The sequence below is a fragment of the Pezoporus wallicus genome, unplaced genomic scaffold (genome assembly GCF_028554395.1).
Source record: "Pezoporus wallicus isolate ANWC-B61680 ecotype Strahan unplaced genomic scaffold, APGP_CSIRO_Pwel_v1 scaffold_13239, whole genome shotgun sequence".
Classification (NCBI taxonomy): Eukaryota; Metazoa; Chordata; class Aves; order Psittaciformes; family Psittacidae; genus Pezoporus; species Pezoporus wallicus.
Genome location: NW_026642052.1, coordinates 6733076 through 6753713, shown reverse-complemented (window position 1 = coordinate 6753713; position 20638 = coordinate 6733076). Strand labels below are relative to the sequence as shown.

The 20638-nt window shown below is 38.8% G+C and overlaps 1 protein-coding gene across 2 annotated transcripts; it reads right to left on the bottom strand.

Moving 5' to 3' along the window:
* Window positions 1–2600: 2600 nt before the first annotated feature.
* On the bottom strand, window positions 2601–20221 carry BST1 (bone marrow stromal cell antigen 1). 2 transcript variants are annotated; one of them, XM_057426658.1, is made up of 9 exons: window positions 20041–20221; window positions 16161–16290; window positions 14911–15046; window positions 14286–14368; window positions 13682–13758; window positions 8595–8687; window positions 7463–7549; window positions 6889–6948; window positions 2601–3816 (listed from the first exon to the last, which is right to left on the bottom strand). In XM_057426658.1, exons 1-9 carry the CDS (start codon window positions 20208–20210, stop codon window positions 3705–3707), a joined length of 948 nt encoding a protein of 315 aa, XP_057282641.1. In that variant the 5' UTR covers window positions 20211–20221; the 3' UTR covers window positions 2601–3704. The 2 variants fall into 2 exon arrangements, with proteins under 2 accessions (XP_057282641.1, XP_057282642.1); XM_057426659.1 differs by lacking the exon at window positions 2601–3816 and adding an exon at window positions 4317–5345.
* Between the last annotated feature and the right edge of the window lie 417 nt (window positions 20222–20638).

Below are 20638 nucleotides of genomic sequence, written 5' to 3'. Positions count from 1 at the left end.
AGGGTACATATGTGCCGTGCTCCCAGGCTCCAGTTTCCTGTGCCCCCTCTCTGCCAGCCTGCACTTGAACTGAACTGCTGCAGTAAGGAAATAAGGATCTCCTCCAACCTTGCCTTAATAATTTGCAGGAAACTAGGAAATCAGATGCGTGCAGAGTATAAACAAAATCTGGCAGATTATATTCTCCACCTCAAGTAAAATGGCAAGTAAATTTAGACTTGGCAGAAGATGGAATTTCAGGAAAAACCTGAAAATCAGAAAAACACTTGTCAAGTGTTGAGCCACCCTAACATTTGGCTAAATTAAGATACTGTGCCTCCCCATACTGAGCTATTCTAAACCAAACTCCTTGGCCCTGCTTAAAGCACCCCTCTTCCACCTTACACTCTATTGCTGAAGTAGAATATAGCAAAATTATTTCTAGCTAATCCAACAGAAAAGAGAACTCTCAAAAGTGTTATCTTTCTTTGAACAACCAGTGTTATGCAACTTCTTGAGGTTTCAGGTCAAGTTTCACTACATTCAAGATTGGTGGTCGGAAACAGTCACAGCAGCTGAGTATCACATCAGGCCAATATGACAAAAATAAACACCAGCAGTATAAAAAGGGCAGAGAGGTGAACAAGTTGTCCTCGCTTTATTCTCGTAACTTCTTACTACAGAGCACTTAATAGTTTGCATTTAAAAGTACATGATCGCAGCAGCTATAAGCAGATGAATGCGTGTGCACGCACACACAAGGAATTACTCTGTTCGGTTTTTGTCAGATACAATGACTGGAACATGTGTAGCAGAAAAAAATAAGTTAGCAGAAGAGGAGATTGTATTTATATAGGAATGAAAAGCATGACATAACTGAGTTCTTAAGTGGCCCACAAAATGGGAAAAGACAGTAAATACTCCCTTAGTAGCAGGAGCTTCCACAGGTCTGTCTGCAGAAATGCAGAACACCTTGTAATGTTCCTGTACATGCTGCTTTCATTTGCCTTTAGTTGGATATTAACAGACCTATACAGGATTATGGCATCCAACTGGATTTAAAATGAAGTGATATTTGTAACGTTTTCGGTGAAACACTTCCTCCCTTGATTTCAGGCCTGGAGACAGCTGGTTTTGCAGTATTGCTAGTACAAGTAGGAATGATTGAAACATTCTGAATACATATTTGAAGCACCCTGCTGAACATTATGGAGAAGGGCAGATGCCTTTTGGACATTATGATTTCCCCAAATTTTGCACAGCTGTTACATGAGACATTGCTAATCAGAGCAGTTACTGAGTGCTCAAGCCAGAGCACAGGCATACCTGCTCGATTCTCACCACAGAAGTGTAAAATACATGTGTAAATAGCACTATTTGTATACTTTGTAAACATAGAAATAGAGATATCTGGATTCTCTTGCTCACAACTTTTTGTTCATGTCTCTCGCTCCCTCTGGGAGTAACAACTGACCTTATTGTTTCTCACTTTGCTGACACATCTGCCCCTCTGCTTCTGAGATGCCAGTCACAATGTTCTTTCATACAGATTAAAACCATTATATTAAACTCAGAACAAACGATCCTCACTCAGCTTAAAATTTGCTGTCTCTTAGATATCAGGAAGCCTATGTATCTAAAACTTTGCCGCCTGTTTTTCCCCAGCTATAGTAGTTGGTCAGGTAAAAATCTTTACGGATCTTCCCAAGCTTTTCCATTAAGTTTGAGACACTTTATTCAAATGATACTGGAAGAAAAAACTGCTATTGAGTTGAAGCAACAGGAAAAGAGGCAAGAATGTTAGAAATAACACTGCAATAGGCTTCTGATTGTGTTGCTCTTGATACAAGGTTATGCAGTAAATGACTTCAAATTTGAATTGTATCTACCCTATTTTGTATTTTACTTTTTTTCCAAACAGAATTATTTAGCACTTCCTACAATGTGCTTGGTATCATATGTATTGGGCAGCACCAACTGTGCTGCTGGAGTGGATTGCATCTAGAGGCTGGAAAGCAAAAGTTGGCCAGCTGGGATGCTTGGCTTGTGGGTGGAAGTTGCCTCAGGCACACGGCTTGTTAGTGATATTAAGCTATTCTCTGAATCCCGCACACACTATAATGCACAGGTCAGTGGGTAGGACAACACTAAAGCAAATGGTGGCTTAGACACCTGTCTCTGAGCACTATCTCTACAGCCTATAGTCCAAATTTTGTCATGATGTGATCTTCAAAGACTGATCAAAATTGCTTGGGTTCAGTTACCTGAGATGTCTCTGATACCTCTCATTATTCTGGCAGCTGCTGTAAAGGACAGCATCAAACAAGCAATAAAAATGAGGAGGATGTTGAAGGGACTAATCAAAGGATTAATGTTCCAGCATAGGTAGGAAACAATTTTAAGCTGATTTTGAAAGCCCAGATTTTGAAAGGTCTGTAACTTCTTATTTCAGTACTTCTGCAAGTGTCTGAAGTGGAAACAAAAAAACCTTCAAGCTGGAGCCTAAACCCAGCTGTGACACAGGCAAATGCAACTATGTGTATAATATAAAGGGATTTGCATTAAAACCAAATTAAAGGTTATTACAGGAATGGAAGGCAGACAAATAAGCAACAACAACATACTGTAGGTAGTTTATCTTTCAAACATACAATGTGATATTGTTGTACCAGGGACTGAAAGGATGCAGATCTACTATGGAGCCCTAAATCAGATGTACTGAGATAACAGGAACATCCTATCCCATTTTCTGACAACACATATAAATTACACAGAACCTAACAAAATGTGCAACAGAATTCTACTTAAAGTTATTTTCTAGAAGAACAATAATTTTTTCCAAAGATTTATGTATCATCTTGGTAGCTGCATTTCTTGGTGGTTTAGAGGAATAACTAGTTGGAATTCTTAGATAATTCACAAAAGTAATTTAAGGGACCTTCAAGACGGCATCTGCTCTCTCCTCAATATATTCTGAAGCATGCTAACTGAGTTCACTGCAAGCAGGCAGATGCCTGACTTGGCAGGTTCTTGTCTGAATTTGATATGCCATAAATCACATTCACGATGATCAACCATCACATCATCATGGAAAAAATGTGGAACTTTCTAGAACTGGTTTTCCTGCCTATAGGCTATGCCATGGCCAGAAAGTAACCAGCTGAAGAACAGCTGTGTGGATGATGAAGCAATCGATATTAAGTGGGAAAATACTATGTGCAAATATGCAAGCCAGAATCTTATTGTACAACAGTTTCAGATAAGTTTGGCTCAAGTTCCAGACCACTTATTGAGCGATCAAAGCTCTCTTCCATCTGAATTCATATTTCTACTTCCCTAAACACAATAATCAGACATTAAGTTTCCAAGGCCAAATGCTAGGATTGATTTCACAAACAAGCTGTGTGGAAGATGTATGACAAGCACAGTTTCACTTGTCTTTCTGCAATACATTAATAGGAAGTATTATTCTCAGTTTAATTCTGCAGAATAAAAGGAAAGAGCAATGGACTCAAGAAAAGGAAATAAAGGGTGAGGCTTTCTAGCGGCAGTAAAATAATTTTTTATACCAACAGTAGTTGGTATTTGAATAGAAGTATGTATGGTTTAAATATGCAGGTGTGGTAGTCCAAGAAATAGGGTGAAACTGCATTTAGAAATTAGTTGAAGCCAAATTTATAGCCAGCTAAGGCAAACAGAGGATATGGATGTAGTTGATTAACTTACTACACTAAAGCAAATCTGAACAAAAAGCTTACAAAAGAAACAAACATGAGCTTGTTCCAGCTGCCTCCTCTGTCTGAAGATATAGGTCCTCTTTGTGCTGCTGGTGCAGATCTAAAGAAAAAAAACAAACAGGATGTTCACAGCACAGAGCTGAGTTAGAATTCTTTTAAATATCAGGCGGTTGTAGCCAAGGATGAAGTTTGCAGTCCAAGTGCTAAGCTAGAAGTTTCTTTGTAAGAGCTTGTCACCAGATTCCCTTTGGCTGTCACAATGTTATAAACAGGATATTTGTGCAAAAAAAGCCCTGGGAACACTTCTTTCTACCCGAATACCCAATCCTCCTTGTTTCTCCACATCCATTTACTGTCTCTGGCCTTATGCCTGAGATTGTATAAAGCAGTTCTAGACAGCAGTGGTCCTAGAGGTCTATTTTTACAGCAGTTGATTCAACAGTATCCAGATCCATTTCTAAGCCCCCCCTGACATTGCAATAATGCAAGTAATAAATACCTCTACTAATAGGTTGCACCTGGCTTCCTTTCTACTCATGTTTGTAAGCCATCTATGCCATCTAGTGGGTAGTTTTTTATTTACAAGTTGTCTGCGTGACAAGAAGCCCAAATCCAAATTTTAACTCAACAGGGCCATAGATCAAGTTTGCAGAGGAGTTAAGAGCCACTATTGCTACCCAAGAAGCTCCAGGTATATTACTGCACCTTCTAGGCCATCCTTCTGCTACCCTGACACAGCCTTCTCCTCTGGTATCCCAATGTAACAGGAATTGTGGAAACAAAAAATGTCACTTGGACAACTTTGCTTTGTGGCTCGGGACATTATTCTCCAGAGGCTGAGAAGGCAGCTATTAATACTGTAACAGCAAATAGCCATTGTGAAAGGGGATGTAACAGAGCCTGCATACCTAGTCTCACTATTTACTCTAGAAGTGTATACACTGAGCACACACTACAAGGGAAACCTTTCTTGACAGGTAACATGTTCTTAATAGTGACATCCCTACTGACCAAACTGTTCCCATATCAGTTAATGGACTGTCAGAAAGCAGAGATCCATCCACAGAGAAAACAGATCTAGAAGATAATCATCAAATAATTTATATACATCTGCATAAGGGCAGCTAATTTCAATGGCAGTGTTATTTATTGCAGAGAAGTGATTTGGGGAAGAGTGCAAGTATTCATTGGCTTGAAGTATTTTAGCTATGTAAATTTCAGGGAAAGGCAATGATAGCATTCAGACTCTGACCTGATTAGGGACAGCATAGATAAGAAGTGAATCAAGCCTCTTGCACTGCCATCTATACAGGAGGGGATAGAAGGCTCAGGAAGGCAAGAAGCAAAGAAACTTCCTAAGGAGGATGATAGCTGAGCTGCTTAGTAGCTACCCCAGGAGAGTATGAGACTGGTGCTTAGAATACACTAGTGATTAGGTTAATTTAAGGACCAATGTGGATGGAAAGGAAGGGGTGGCTGCTCCCCAGTTTACATACTGCAAGCGTTATGTGGTAACACTGGAGAACTGGTATTCTCATCCCTTAGGTGAAAGGAAAAAGACATTAATGGTTTCCAAAAGCCTTCTCATCCAGGTTTCCTCACAAAACTTTGAGGGAAATGGTTTAAAACCTGGGAGAAGAGAAAAAATTCTGTTAGGAGTTCACAAGTTTATATAAGTCCTGTAAAGTGCTTTTCCTCCAATTTGTTAATATTGTCACCATGTTCACAACTGCAATTTTGCATAGGGCAGCTGTATTTTCTTTTGACATATGAACAAAAGCCTTACCATTCACTGGCAGAACAAGGAAACCCTATTTTAATCCACCACGCAAGCAGTGGTGGATTTAGCAGCAAACAAATACCAAACAGGACTGGAAGCCTGCTCTATGATCTACTACCTAGGAGTCCAGAGCTATCTGATACATAAAATGCAACCATTTTCAGCACACATTTATAGGTTGGTGCGGGGATATAATTTGGATGTAAGAATAAATGTTGCATGACAAGGTGAGTAAAAACTTTCAGTGACCAGCAGGAACAGGGGGTGTAAGGTATACACTTTGTAAGGGTGTATTCAAAATGGATCATATGCTACAGAAAGTGATGTACAACACCTTTTCTGTACTGCATGAAGCATTACTGCCACACAACCAAAGTCAGGCTAGTAGGAGTTGCACCTCTCTGCTGCCATAACCAGGAGTAGCAAAACAGGCTTTTCATAGCAGAAGTTATCATTGCAGTATTACATAGGTATTAACATATAAAAGATTTGCAGGTGCTTGAATTAGGGCAGAAAGGACAGTAGGAGATAGGATACGGCCAAATGTATGGATTATGCATAAAAATAATGTAACTCAAGAACAACTTTTATGCATCCATATATCCTTCTACTTTCCAAACTGTGAGGAAGTTTTCAGATTTGGATGTTCAAGTACCTTATGTGTACCTACACATGCAGCAGCATATAGATTAAGAAATTTAGTTATAATTGAAAACAGTCATCTTTACTGTAAATTTACTGAAATACATAATAAACCAATGTAATCCTCTTTTTATAATAAAGCAAAATACAGACAGAAAGGGAAACTATAAAACCTAGTTTGGGAGTGATGCTTGCTAACTGAGAAAGTTACATGTTGGATATAATATGCATTCTCTGCAGATAACCTACTGGCCCAAAGTAAAGACATTAAAATACAGAAATTGGGTTTCCACAAAAAATGAAAGATTAAAAAAAAAAAATCCTCAAAATTTGGAATTGAAAGTTCTAGTAGCTGGAGAAATGCCCTTTAGAACTGTTGCCATTTGACCTACAACTTCATTATTCACAGAAGAATATCAATGAAAGCAATTTCAAATTTGTAATAGATTTTGCATCAAAACACTGATATATACAAACTTCATCCATACCACCAGTGATACACAGCGTGATTGTGCGATCAATGAACTGATTAACACCCAATTTTGAATAGCAGGTGCTCACAGACAATTGTGTGCAATTTGTAGATAGAAACTGCTCACTCAATACACAGTAAGTAATAAATTCAAGAATACTGCATATTGTGAATGGGTGATAGATAATAGATGGTAGAGGTGGAACACGTTGAACTGCTGCCTTCTGCGTTATTTGGTTGTAATGACACTGAGGATGGACTGAACTTCTTTTACTTACGATGAAAGGGTACACTTAGAATCATCAGGATAATCCACACAAAGTAAGAACATTACAGACCTGTGAAGATATCATTTTATTTAGCATCTTTCAGGCAGAAAAATGAAGAAAACAAATGAAAAAATCCAAGACAAAATCAACAGTATTATCAAGTCTGAAGCTTCCCTTCAATTATATTTATCTTGCAACCTAGTGTAAATAACTAGAGCTGTGAATACTACTGTGAATAACTAGTAATCCTGCAGATTACTTGTGTTTTTAAATGTTGTTTGGATTTTCAATCCAAATATAGATTTTATAATGAAGTGGAATACATGAGGCCATCTTCTGTGCCTGATATTAATTATACAATTATACAAGGGTAATTAATTATACAATTATACAATAGTAGTAGTGTTCTGCTCAATTCATGGCTGAAAAATTGCCATGTCTGAAAAATGTGACATCAGCTCTCCAATAGATCAGTCTCTTACTGAAGACACAAGATTAATTGCATTTTAAAAGGTAAGAAACCATTTAGAATAGATGAGATGCTTCTGCATATACACTATAGTAACGAAGGAATTTCACTTACTTGTAATTGTCAGTGCAGATGACATCATAACCAAGGGTTTTCAATCTGTTTTCTAGTTTCCCTACAGTATGAGTTCCACAGGAATCTCTGTGAGAAAGGATTTTAGTATTATTGCATTTCCTTTCACTGAACCTGATGGAATTAGTAAAGTAAATCCCCATTATTTTAGCTCTTCTGTATTCCTTAACACCCACAGAAAACTGGTGTACAATCCAATTTATAAATCTTCATTTTCTTACAGTCATTTAATATTTTATACTCAGTTTGCAGATACTGGAAGGTTAGCTTCTGTCACTGTAGCACTTGTAGATTCTATTAATCAATATTCCCACATCTAATATTTCACTAGACAAACAGAAAAAGAGCTAGTTACTTTTGTAAAATAATAACGAGTGTTTCATTTGTAATATTCTTTGGCAGCTATTTAGGTGGTGCTAAAGTTGATGCCAGCTGTCTCTACAGAATAAGCTGGTTATAATAAATTAGAATTATTCTTGTTGTTAGGCAATTGCTCTCTTTCTTGAATACAGAACAGAAAAAACACAAGGAGAAAGGAAAAAAAACCAACCCAGAAACAATCCTAAAATGCAGCTTCTGTGTCTAGCAATGATTTTCTAAATTATGGTCTAATTACAAAAACAAAATTTAGCATAGTACAGAACCTACTGAGGTTTCTAAAAGGCTACTTAAAAGTATTAAGGCTACTTACCCATTGGTCTGTAAACACTCATGACTAAAGTAATCATAACAAAATAACCATAGAATCATAGAATCGTAGAACAGTTTGGGCTACAAGGGACCTTCAAAGGTCATGTAGTCCAGCCCCTGCAATGAGCAGGGATATCTTCAACTAGATCAGGTTGCCCAGAAGCACATCCAGCCTGGCCTTGAATGTCTCCAGGGATGGCACATCCATCACCTCTCTGGGCAACCTGTGCAAGGGTTTTACCACTCTTATTGTAAAAAATTTTTTCCTCACATCCAGCCTGAATCTCTCCTCTTTTAGTTTAAAACCATTACCCCTCAGGCTATTGCAACTGCTACGCAAATATAACTAAACAGAAAGATAAGGTGAATTTTTATATACAGGTCTAAATAGGATAAATTGATCTTTATGGAAGACATAACTTACGTATCTGGTCCTTCAATATCATCCACAACCCAGATGGCAATTTGTGAGATTTTGTCTTTCTGAAGATTAGGTATTTCATAATCTGCAAAAAAACTAATTCAAGAAACAAATTTTCAGAACTATAAAGAACAAGTAAAATAAATAACCTTTTCCCCTTTGCATTAATGAAGGCTTTGATCCTGCTGTAGGATATGGGCTTTCTCAATTTTACATTTATATCTAATGATTACAATTAGACACACCACAGAGTAGAAGAACTGATTCACATTCTGAATGCCCTCAAAGGTCAAAGGCATTTAATCAGAAGATTTGTTTTCACATTCTTTATCTTAGAAGATAGCTGAAGAAAAGTTACAACTTAAGAGGTGAACCAGAATGAAGGGAACTTTTCAAAATGCAAAAAAAAACCCAAAACATTTGATAATTAGTAAAAATATAAAAAGGTCACTCTTGTGGTTACTGCTTTTAGACATGTTCTTGGTTCAGCAGTAGCAGTCATTTTTCTCCTTCTTAGTAGCTGGCACAGTGCTGTGTTTTCAACTTTAGTCTGAGAACAGCGCTGATAACACCGATGATCTTAGTTGTTACTAGGTAATGTTTACTCCGACCAAGGACTTTTCAGTCTCATGCTCTGCCAGCAAGGAGGGGCACAGGAAGCCGGGAGGAAGCAGACAGGACACCTGACCCAAACTGGCCAAAGTATTCCATACCACAGCACATCATGCCCAGTGTATAACCTGGAGGGAGTCACCTGGAAGGCCCAGATTGCTGCTCAGGTCAGGCTGGGTATCGGCCGGCGAGTAGTGAGTGGTTTTATTGTGCACCACTTGTGTTTATTGTTTTCTTTTCCTTTTCCCCTTTTAGTTTTATGTTCTCTTCCCTTGTTATTTCCCTTATCATTATTATTATTGGTGGTAGCAGTAGTAGTTTTGTGTTATACCTTAGTTACTGGACTGTTCTTATCTCAACTTGTGGAGTTCCCACTGTCATGCTTTAAGCCTGGCCGGTAACTCAGAACCACGCAGCCGCTCGCTCACACAAACACCCACACCCACACCCCCCCCCCCTCCCCCCTTCTTCCCTCCCACTCCTGGAGAAATAGGGACGAGAACTGAAAGAATGTAACTCCCATTGGTTGAGATAAGAACAGTCCAGTAACTAAGGTAAACACAAAACACATTTTTTTCTACAAGAGAAATAAATTTAAATGTAGAAAATCACAGCAACATTAATGTGAAGTATGCATGTCTAGGATATGTAAGACCATAAAGGAGAAAGTTCTAGCCTTGTCTACCCCTAGCTTAGGAAATCTTCCACTTTATTGCTTTGTGTAGGTATTTAAGTAATAATTAAAAGAAGATAATAAAGTGGCAACTAAATCACAGAATCACAGAACGGTTTGGGTTGGAAAGAACCTTAAAGCTCATACAGTTCCAACCCCCCTGCCACAGGCAGGGACACCTTCCATTAGAGGAGGTTGCTCCAAGCCCTGTCCTGCTTGACCTTGAACGCTTCCAGGGATGGGGCAGCCACAACTTCTTGGGGCAATTCCAGTGTCTCACCACTTTCACAGTAAAGAACTTCTTCCTGGTAACTAAAGATGCCAAATCTAAAGGATTATTTTAGTATCTGTAAACTGATTTTTTTTTTTTTTTGTGAGAGGCAGGCATTTCAAAGCCACAGATTTCAAACCATTCCAGCAAAACATACTGTAATGATTTCCAACCTTATAATTGCTCTCATTTTTTATTATTCATCAGAAAGCTTATAATGTCTGTGTCTGCACTGAATGTACAGTCCAAATCTGAGCCTAGATGTGTGCCCATTATGGATCTTCTTAAATGTCTAGCTCTGGGATGCAGTGTCTCTTAGCCACTTTCAATGCTCTAATACCCCCCAGACTAGAAGGGACTGTTAGCTGTTACCTCCTGGATGAGACCAGCAGTGGCAATGTGATCACAGCATTACCCTCCTGGTGCCTGCAGGCAAACTACTGGTGCTCTGGCAGGGAAGCAAAAGGCATAGTGGTTGTCAGTATCTGTTGACAGCCAGCCAACACCTGCTCATGGAGTTAGAAAGTTTAACCTTCTGGAGAAGCAAAAGCATTCAACACTGTCCCACACGACATCCTTGTCTCTAAATTGGAGAGACATCAATTTGATAGGTGGACCACTCAGTGGATGAAGAACTGGCTGGATGGCTGCATGCAAAGACTTGTGGTCAATGGATCAAGGTCTAGCTGAAGACCAGTATCAAGTGCTGTCCCTCAGGGATTGGTGTTGGGACTGATCCTGTTCAACATCTTTGTTGGTGACATGGACAGTGGGATTGAGTGCACCCTCAGCAAGTTTGCCGATGACACCAAGCTGTGTGGTTCGGTTGATACGCTGGAGGGAAGGAATGCCATCCAGAGGGACCTTGACACGCTTGTGAGGTGGGCTGATGCCAGCCTTATGAAGTTTAACCATGCCAAGTGCAAGGTCCTACACCTGGGCCGGAGCAATCCCAGGCACGGCTACAGGTTGGGCAGAGAAGAGATTCAGAGCAGCCCTGCAGAGAAGGACTTGGGGGTGCTGGTTGATGAGAAAATGAACATGAACTGGCTTCAGTCTGAGCTCACAGCTCAGAAAGCCAACCGTATCCTGGGCTGCATCATAAGGAGCGTGACCAGCAGGTCGAAGGAGGTGATCCTGTCCCTCTACTCTGCTCTCATGAGACCTCACCTGGAGTATTGTGTGCAGTTCTGGTATCCTCAACATAAAAAGGACATGGAACTGTTGGAACAAGTCCAGAGGAGGGCCACGAGGATGATCAGGGGACTGGAGCACGTCCCGTATGAAGACAGGCTGAGAAAGTTGGGGCTGTTCAGCCTGGAGAAGAGAAGGCTGCATGGAGACCTCATAGCAGCCTTCCAGTATCTGAAGGGGGCCTATAGGGATGTTGGGCGGGACTCTTCTTCAGGGACTGTAGTGATAGGACAAAGGTAATGGGTTCAAACTTAAACAGGGGAACTTTAGATTGGATATAAGGAGGAAGTTCTTTACTGTAAGGGTGGTGAGGCACAGGAATGGGTGGCCCAAGGAGGTTGTGAATGCTCCATCCCTGGTGGTGTTCAAGGCCGGGTTGGGCAGAGCCTTGGGTGACATGGTTTAGTGTCAGGTGTCCCCGCCCACGGCAGGGGGGTTGGAACTGAATGATCTTAAGGTCCTTTCCAACCCTAACTGTTCTATGATTCTATGAAGTGGAACATGAGGAGGCAGATAGCAGCAGTTGCCTGCTCTGGACAAGCATGGCTAACTAGAGACCAGTAGCAACAACAGCAGATTTGCCTATCTGTTCAGGGTGTCCAAACCTGTCTTAAACACATTGCGAAAATTTAACCAAAGACTAAGATTTCAATTATTTTTAACACACTTGCTCATTCACATGTATGTTATTGCCAGGAAAAATGCAGCTTCCTCCAAAGTACAAATGAATCTTTAACTAGAGTCAGAAACTGTGGAGGAACAATGTACCCCTGACTTCAGAATACCTATTTTTGAACTGGCTAATATAATTAAAGAAGTCTGCCAACTACATGAGCAAAGTTATTTTGTAGTGAAGTGAGAAAGAAATCCGAACTGAATTGGTAAGAGGTGATGATTTAAGTGCACAAAATGTAATCCAGGATAAACTTTGGGAGTGGCTTTGAAATGCTTGAAAATGTATCAGCGAGATGTTTAGGAAGTCAGGCGGATCCTTCAGATTACCTTCTGATACTAATTATTCAACTCCAAGCCTCTTTCAAACAAGATCTCTTAAAGAAGTTCAGTCATAAATACACCAGAAGATACACAGCAAGAAAACAGACGGAGGAACAAACTGTTTTGTTTTTTTTTTCTGGGCAGTCTGTGTTCCAGTGGTGGAGATTTCACTGGTTACAATACCTCCAAACACACAACCCAGGGAACTGGTGGAATTAATTTATGCGTATTGTGAAATAAGGAATCTGTAAATTAACAGAAAAAAAGTGAATAGGTTTCTGAAATAAGGCATCTATGCTGGATTCTTGGCTCTGCTCTGCTGCCAGCTATTGTCATGTGCAGAAGACTTGATCCCAGCTGACAACCTGCCTAACCCAAGAGGATCATATGTCTTCTTAATTAGTTGAAAGCTGTGTACAGAGACGGACCTTTGAGGGATGGAGGTAAGTAGGTAGTAGGTGTTTTGGAACAGATGGTTCTTGCTTCTCTCCTATATGGAGATAAAATTAACTTTTCAATGATTACTTCTAGTCCACAGTGAACACACAGGAGGAGGATCTGTTCTATGGGTCTTTAAAACATGGGTTTTTTTGTCTGCCTTGGACAGGACTCAAGGTAAGGAAAGATGTAGTTACCTGAGGTAAGGAAAGATGTATTTTTCATGAAAGCTGGAAAGTCATTATAGCCACATATTCAGTAAAAGTTCTCAAGGGTGTACTTTTACAGTAAATTTTATACATAAGCTAGATGAACTAAGTGCTACATTTGTAAATCAGAAAAAAACATCTGTCCTTAATATATGAGGGAATAAGGAGAATAGGAAGCTAATCCTTGCTATCATTTTTCTCAATAAGTCTTTTTTGCTTTCTTAAGCCAAATCTTTCTTCTACCTCTTCTTTTGATCTTGAAGAAATAGCAGGTAAAAGTATTTTCCCTATAGAAAATACCAAGTTTGTTCCTAGGCCTGACAGAGGCTACACTCCGTGTAATGATGGCCTCTCCTTGGAGATGTCTCTGAATAGAAATTTTGTAATGATCATCTTTTTGAAAACATGCACATTTTGCCACAGTATGTGGGCTTACTTAAAGGATGCTTTCGAAGAACATTTATCCTGCTTGCCACAGCAGTTTATAAAATGCAGGATTCCAAAGGATTGTTTCCATCCATTTCATATTAATTCCTACATTTGGGGACAATTAACAGTTGTCCCCACAACACAGCAGACTTTGATGCAACAGGTTCTTTTAGCCACCTTCCCATGCAGGAGAAAACCCAAACAACTGATTGACCCTTTTTTTTGCAGGTATCAGGCCATTTACACATAAATAAGTCAGTTTTCTTACCCTGGCTCTGGATAAGCTCCTCCAACTGCAGAACCATTCAACAAGACATGTATCACCCCAGAACTGTGCTGTGCATACTGCAACAGATAACATGTTTTTTTTTTAGAACTTACAGATTAGTTACATGACTTGGTATTGTATAGCAAGCATCAACGACCAAAGAAAGAGTTTTATCAAGAAGACATATCAGAATTGTGAAAATAATACTAAACTAGAACCCTAGCAGATCACTGCAGTACAGAGAATAAGAACTAAATAGCCAGAGCGTTAAATTAATACATCTAAAACTATTTTCTCACACCTATAAATAGTCTCTTCAGCATAGGAAGAAAGCTTTTTGGCACTCTGTGTTGGGTTTGATCTGTGAATTATGCTTAATACATACTAATGAAGCTAACAGCATTTTAACACATTATCTAGCTAAGGTGAAAGTTAGGTTGCTCTTGCTAGAACACCACACCCAGTGTAAACCAGTGTATTTGTATCAGAGGAACTAATCTAACACAGTTACAAACTTAAACCTGGTCTGATCCCATGATGTTTCCCCTGAATCACCCAGGACACACTCAGTAATGTATGAAGTCAGCACTAATGAATTATTTACAGTGATTGAGGCCATCCTCCAGAAAGATTCCACTGCGTTGTTTTCACATTCCTCTGTGGTAGGGCAGGATTCATAGTCCAGTTCTGTAGGAAGGCATGTGATTTATGCTATTAGAGAGATGATTAGGACTGTAAAAAAGTGATATTAGAAAGCAATTAAATATATTTGTGCATTACTTACTGAACATACAAGATGGTCTGACACAACACTGAAAGCTGACAGTTGTATTTTTTTCTATCATTTTCCATCCTGTGCACTTCATGTAAACAGTGAAAATTCTGTGGATTCAGTAATTTAGCTAAAACAGCTATAACACTGTATCTGGGATGCACAGAGCTCTGCATTCAGAGGATTAAGAAGGAGGTTTTTCTCCTGTGCCGCACTGTTTAGATTTCACTGTGTGCTCCCCTGACCACAATGTTACATGTTCACACAAAACAGAAGAGAATGAGATAGTGAATCTCACTCTGATTTTTCATGGAGTAAGCTCACTCTGATTTTACATGAAGTGAGCTCACTCTGATTTTACATGGAGTAAGAGCAAAATTAGGTCCTCCAGAACACAGCAGTTGTTCTCCATTGTGGTTTTAAACACAGATGTTTAATATAGTACACATTATCTTACCAATGCTGTTTGCCTGCCCACACCAGTTTAGAAAATCTCCAAAGAAGCCAAACAGAGTATCAGCCAGAGACATGTAGCGCCGGCCCCTGCTAGCAAAGCTGTTGACTAGCAGATGATTATTTTCCCAGAAGAGAGACTACATAAAAAAAAAAAAGGGGGGGGGGGGGGGAAGAAGAAGAAATGAACAAATGAAACATCACTTGGGCATGGACACACTGAGATTATGGGGCGCTGAAAACAGTTTTAAACACGTTTTGGTATTCGTTCAAAATCAAGCTAATAACCTGAAATGTTACCTGTATCTTTAGTGGAAAGAAGTTGTTTGGGTTTTTTTGGTTTTTTTAACAGTGATGTAAATTCTGATCACTAGAGGCTTGAGGAGTATTTATACCATGATAGGAATGGATATAGACTTATATTAAGTATAGTTAGGCCTAGCTTTGCCTTCCTCAGCAGACAGTTTTAGGAAAAGCGAGAAAAAGGGGAAGACATTTATAAGGCAGATATATTTTACCAAGATTTTCTCACACTACTATGTTGGCTTATGGTGTGAACAAAATCATTCATCTAGCTGTTATTTCTGTGCTTGCAGAACTCTTTCATGAATTAAGCTATGTTGACACGAGTATTTGTTGTTTTCGCTTGTATCATTTAGAGATAAGGAATAACTGAGCTAAATGTAAAACTGCTTTAAAGTACCACCTTTTAGAGAAAGCCAAAGCACACATTCTGACGGTGTGAAGAGCTGTGGTTTTTGCACTTTCACAGTTCTCTGCAACTGCCAGCACATCAAACCCTTACTGTTTTCTAGCACATAATGGAGTCCTGTCCGTTTCTGCTTATGTTTGTTTAACATGTCAATGTTTAACATGTCATTGCCCTGACACTTGGCTGTGAGGAGTGGAAGCAAAAGGCAACGGCAGGCACAGCAGGTGCAGGCAGAGCACCTAACTTGAGGAAAAGTAGAAGTGGAGGTTCAGGAACTATGACAAAGCACCCAGTACAGCAGGAAAAATGGGGGATCTTCGTACAAAACCGGAGAAGTTGCTGAAAAGTTACTGCACAAAATAAATGCAGCCAAACACATTGAAAAATGCCATCAAGCCAGAGTCTCATTTGTAAACTACAGACAGGCCAAAAATAATGAATCATGAGTCAGCCACATAATGACTCTTGGTCAATTTTGAACTGTGTCATGGAAAATTTTCTCGGTGTCACAGGACTGTTAACATAACATTAATAATCATTACCTTGTTAGGTGGAATTGTGTGCAATGACAGGTTGATAAATAATTCGTAGTCCTTAGGTAGAATGTTGCAAGGATCCTTGCTAATAAATGCATTTTTAAATGCTTCCCATATCTCTGAACAGTTTTTCTCCCTGTAATCATTGATACAAATAGCAGAGTTTTCTCAAACCAGAGCAAGGAAGTTATTTGTTCCCAAATTTTTCAAATACCCAAATTAAAACTACTAGAAGTTTAAGATAGAAAACTGAAGTCAGAGTGGTAGCAAACTTGTAATCCAGGAAGAGCATACACATTTTGTCTTATTCTGACTCCTAAGAGAAGCAGATTATGAAGAAATAGCAATGAAAATATTAGGATTGACAGTGTTGAATTAGATACACATAGTAATTCAACAAAAATCTGAGAAGGTACACTCTGCACAATGACCTTATTATCCAGCATTGTAGAAATACTGAAGAAAACAGCTTTCTTTGAAATTTTCCAGATTGAAAATGCCATTTCAATTAAAGCATAGCTAAACGTGCAAACCTACTGAAACATAAAATTACTCTTAAAATGTCAGATTCAAATGCAAGAGTTGTTACTGGAAGATTTTGATAGTAGAATAATGGTTTTGACGGAAAGATATTTTCTGTGTATATAAACCTTAGGATTATGCAACCTTACCTTGCTGGAAGGAGTACAGTGACTGTGTGGGACATGTACTGTCACTGTGCAGCAGCTACAAGAATATTGCTAGGATTCAGCATTGTGAAGGGAGGCCTGAAATAAGATGCTAGACTGTGCACTTCGACATTTCCCTTCTGCCAGCTCTGCCCTGGGGACAATAATCTGCGGAAGGACAGGCCAGGCCATCTAGGAAGTCTATCTCTTGGATCTGCTGGATCTCATCTGTCACAGCTCTGAGCCTGCCTGGAGTAATTAAAAAGAGAATTGCTACTTTCATCACTTTCCCATAGTACCTTCCCCACATATGCTGTGACAACGTCTATGCTTGGAATACTCTGCAGAACAGAATAATGTATATTAAGAGCATACAGCATCCTAATGTGAACAGCTGTAATTGCAAAGCTCTAGTTTGAACAACAGTAGACCTGGTAAGTAAACCAAACATTACCATTACGTGTTTTGCTCATTTAATGTCATCCATAGAGAGCAGGGTTTCTGCTGGTGCTACACCTCGTGATACCCTGCTGCTTTGTGCTGCTTTGTGATGCTGAATGTCACAGATACTTTAAAGGACCCCTTGTGATGAGCTAAGCAGCTCCCAAGCAGGAAACAGATCACAGACTCTCTTGCAGTTATCCCTAGTCATGCTTCCAACAGCTATATAAAAAATTCCAAAATATCATAAGCAAATATGGGATCTTGATCTGATCTTCAGTGATGCAATACAACCCTTGTTCAGTAGTTCCAATGTTCAAATCGCTTTACTTGATAAAAGGATTTGCAATCTATTTTTAATTTCAAGGTGTTAAACTTTAGCTTCTGATAATTGTGTATGTCTCATTCTGCCAAAGAGCTGTCTACTGTAAGCACTTCTTATTCATGCCAGCACTTGTCAATTATGATCAACTGAACTGTTAACACCTTTCCTGACAGTTGAATCCATCAGTAATTTTCCGGTTAATTCACATATTGCATTCTTTTTTCTTCATGTCTTCTCATCCAGGTTTGAACAGCTTGTACACCAAAAGGATTATTCTGCTCCATTACTCAAAATTTCTTAGCTGGCAAAAAAACTTTTTGAAATTGCAGGGTGGGGAAGGACTGTAGTTCAGACAATACTTTCCAATCTTAATAGACATTAATAAGTCATATTAGATTTATTTCATACTAGTCAGTCAAAAAAAATGTTTCCAGAACTTCCATTATATACTGCAAATAAATATGGGGAAATGCACTGCAGGAACATTTGTGTTACGTAGCATGCTCCTATAAGAAATCAGATTTTCATTCAAATCCCTCACTTCTACATGACATTCTACATTTTGTAAAATGCCTCTCTTTATGTTTTAACTATGCTGCAGTGTAAAGGCATGCCATGCTAGCTTCTCTTCTGTTAGCAAAGTAGTTTTAAAAAATTATTCTATTTGCCCATAAATTCAGAAGCAAAACCGACCCAGGTGGCTATTCCTCTATAAAAGCTAGCCTGGGGGCAATTAAGAAACAAACAATCGATAAAAAGGGTTACAAATAATTAGAGTATCTGTTTTGCACTTGTGCAATAAGAAATTTCCATTCTGTTTAGATTACACTATTTGCTTATAGACCCAAGGGAAAGAGAAAGGAACACACCACATGAAATTAATTGTGCAGCTCTTCTTTTTATAATGGTATTTGGGCCTTATTTCAGGAAAGCAGTCCTAATGTCCAGCCTGGCTTCAGGCTATTCTGAGAAAGAATACTTTGATAAATGTGTTCAGACTTCTCAATTTTAAAGTTATACTGTGAAACTGTCACAGGAATTAATTAGACCACAAAACAGTCATAAACATAAGACATATAGAAATACTTTTTAAGAACACTCTATTTACATTTCTAAAAGCCAAAATCAGATAATGATAAAGTTAACGTTTCCAGAATAACAATTCCTATGTTGCTTTTTAATGTACTTGTATTATTAGTCATGTCTTACTTCACATATACATGAAGTGACATCTGTTAACTCCAACAAGAACTCTACCTAAAGCCTGCTGCAGACCAGACTTCATATACTTACACAACTATTAATTGACTTAGGTTTTCATAGTTGATATCATATATTATATTGTAGGTATGTGGAACACTATAGTTAAATTTTACTGGCACCTTCCACTGTAATGTGTTTATAAAATTGCCAGAGTGGAATTCTTCAACTGAAATTTTAGTACCATTTTATTTGCATTAGGATGATTTCTTCTTTCACGGGGAACCGAACCAAAATACTTCTGATAAGAGCGTTATTAGGAAGAAATGTCAGTTTGCCTTTGTAAAAAGCCATTAACCTGTTTTCAGTCCTGTATCTTCCTCTTTTGCTGCAGGAACTGAAAATGGGAGGTTGGCAGAAGGAAGTGATATTTGCTGATATTATGCAACATAGTCTAATCCTGTTTAAGATCATGCTTGAGTGCTGCAGACCCACCCAGGCCACCTCTGCAAATACCTCTACAAACTAGTAGGAAAAAATTAAGCTACACAAAAAAGAACTGAACTCCAGGAGACTGTCCTTATTAATATCTTCCTTCTTACCAAAGCCCAAACAATGTTGAGACAGAAAAAAGTGGTCAATTTAGCAAAGTGTGTCACTTATCTCCAGTTAGAATCATAGAACAGTTAAGGTTGGAAAGGACCTTAAGATCATCTAATTCCACCCCCCCTGCCATGGGCAGGGACACCTCCCACTAAACAGTTCTGTGTAATTAACACAGACAGTGAAAGCTCAGGGGTAATCATACTTCAACAGTTGGTTACTACTTGATTTTTGAGGTGGATGAGCTAAATAATCTCTTTCAGTACCACAGGATAGCTATAAAACGTGGTGCTTTCCTCCTTACATGACCCGACTGACATACAAGGCATGCAAAGTAAAGCTGGTCTTCCCAGGAGCACTGTCAGCTTTGGTACTTAAGAAATACAGTCCCCACCATTTCTGTGTGTTCTCCTTACAGAACACTGTGGCACTAGGGGGAAATGTGAAATAAAAAATTGAAGGACTAAAAATCTTGCTTTAATTACACTACTTTTATTAATATGACATCTGTCAAAGTTCATTTTTTGTTTCCAGACAGCTACACTCATGCTGGCTTCAATAGGATCACTTTCATGGCTAGAAGTGAAGCATGAGGCTTCTGATTAACAACCAGAAGATAAAAAATAATACAGAAACAAGCAAAACTTACCCCACAGCAGGATTCACAATCCTAATATAGTCATAGCATCTTCCAATGACAATACTTTCCAGATTTTGTGTTGTACCTTCACCTTTCCATTTCCCTCCCTGCACTTTTGAGAAGCTGTTCATAAACAGAACAGAGACAAGTAAGAGAGACAAAAAAAGGTTCTTCATCATGAATTCCTGAAAAACAAGTCCTTTTTTTTTAAAAAAATGGGGTTAAAAAAGAGGGTTAAATGATACAATTTACAAGGAAACCTGCAGGCTTAACGTTTAACATTTTCCATACTAGCTATAGTTCTTTACACAGAAGACGAACTTAGACGGAAATCTGAACCTTGCTGGGACTGTAATATAACTATTTCCTGGAACGATTACAGCACAGGGATACATCACTTCCTCAAATCTAACTGTTCCCCACTCAAAAAAACCCGAGACTTTTAAGGTCATGATATTGCCACCTGCTGATAACTGAGAAGAATTACAGTTTATTTCAGTAAATGACGAAAAAACTCTTACCACTTCAGTACTCACGATAAGTTTGCTCAATATTCATTGCCATGCTACACCTTCCTCAAATGTCACAAGTGCATGAAAGCAACATA

Coding starts and splice junctions, on each gene's coding strand:
- BST1 (XM_057426658.1), bottom strand. CDS start 20,210: ATGATGAAGAACCTTTTTTTGTCTCTCTTACTTGTCTCTGTTCTGTTT. Junction 15,047..16,160: donor ACACAATTCCACCTAACAAG/GTAATGATTATT, acceptor TTTTTTATGTAG/TCTCTCTTCTGGGAAAATAA. Junction 14,369..14,910: donor TGGGCAGGCAAACAGCATTG/GTAAGATAATGT, acceptor GCCTTCCTACAG/AACTGGACTATGAATCCTGC.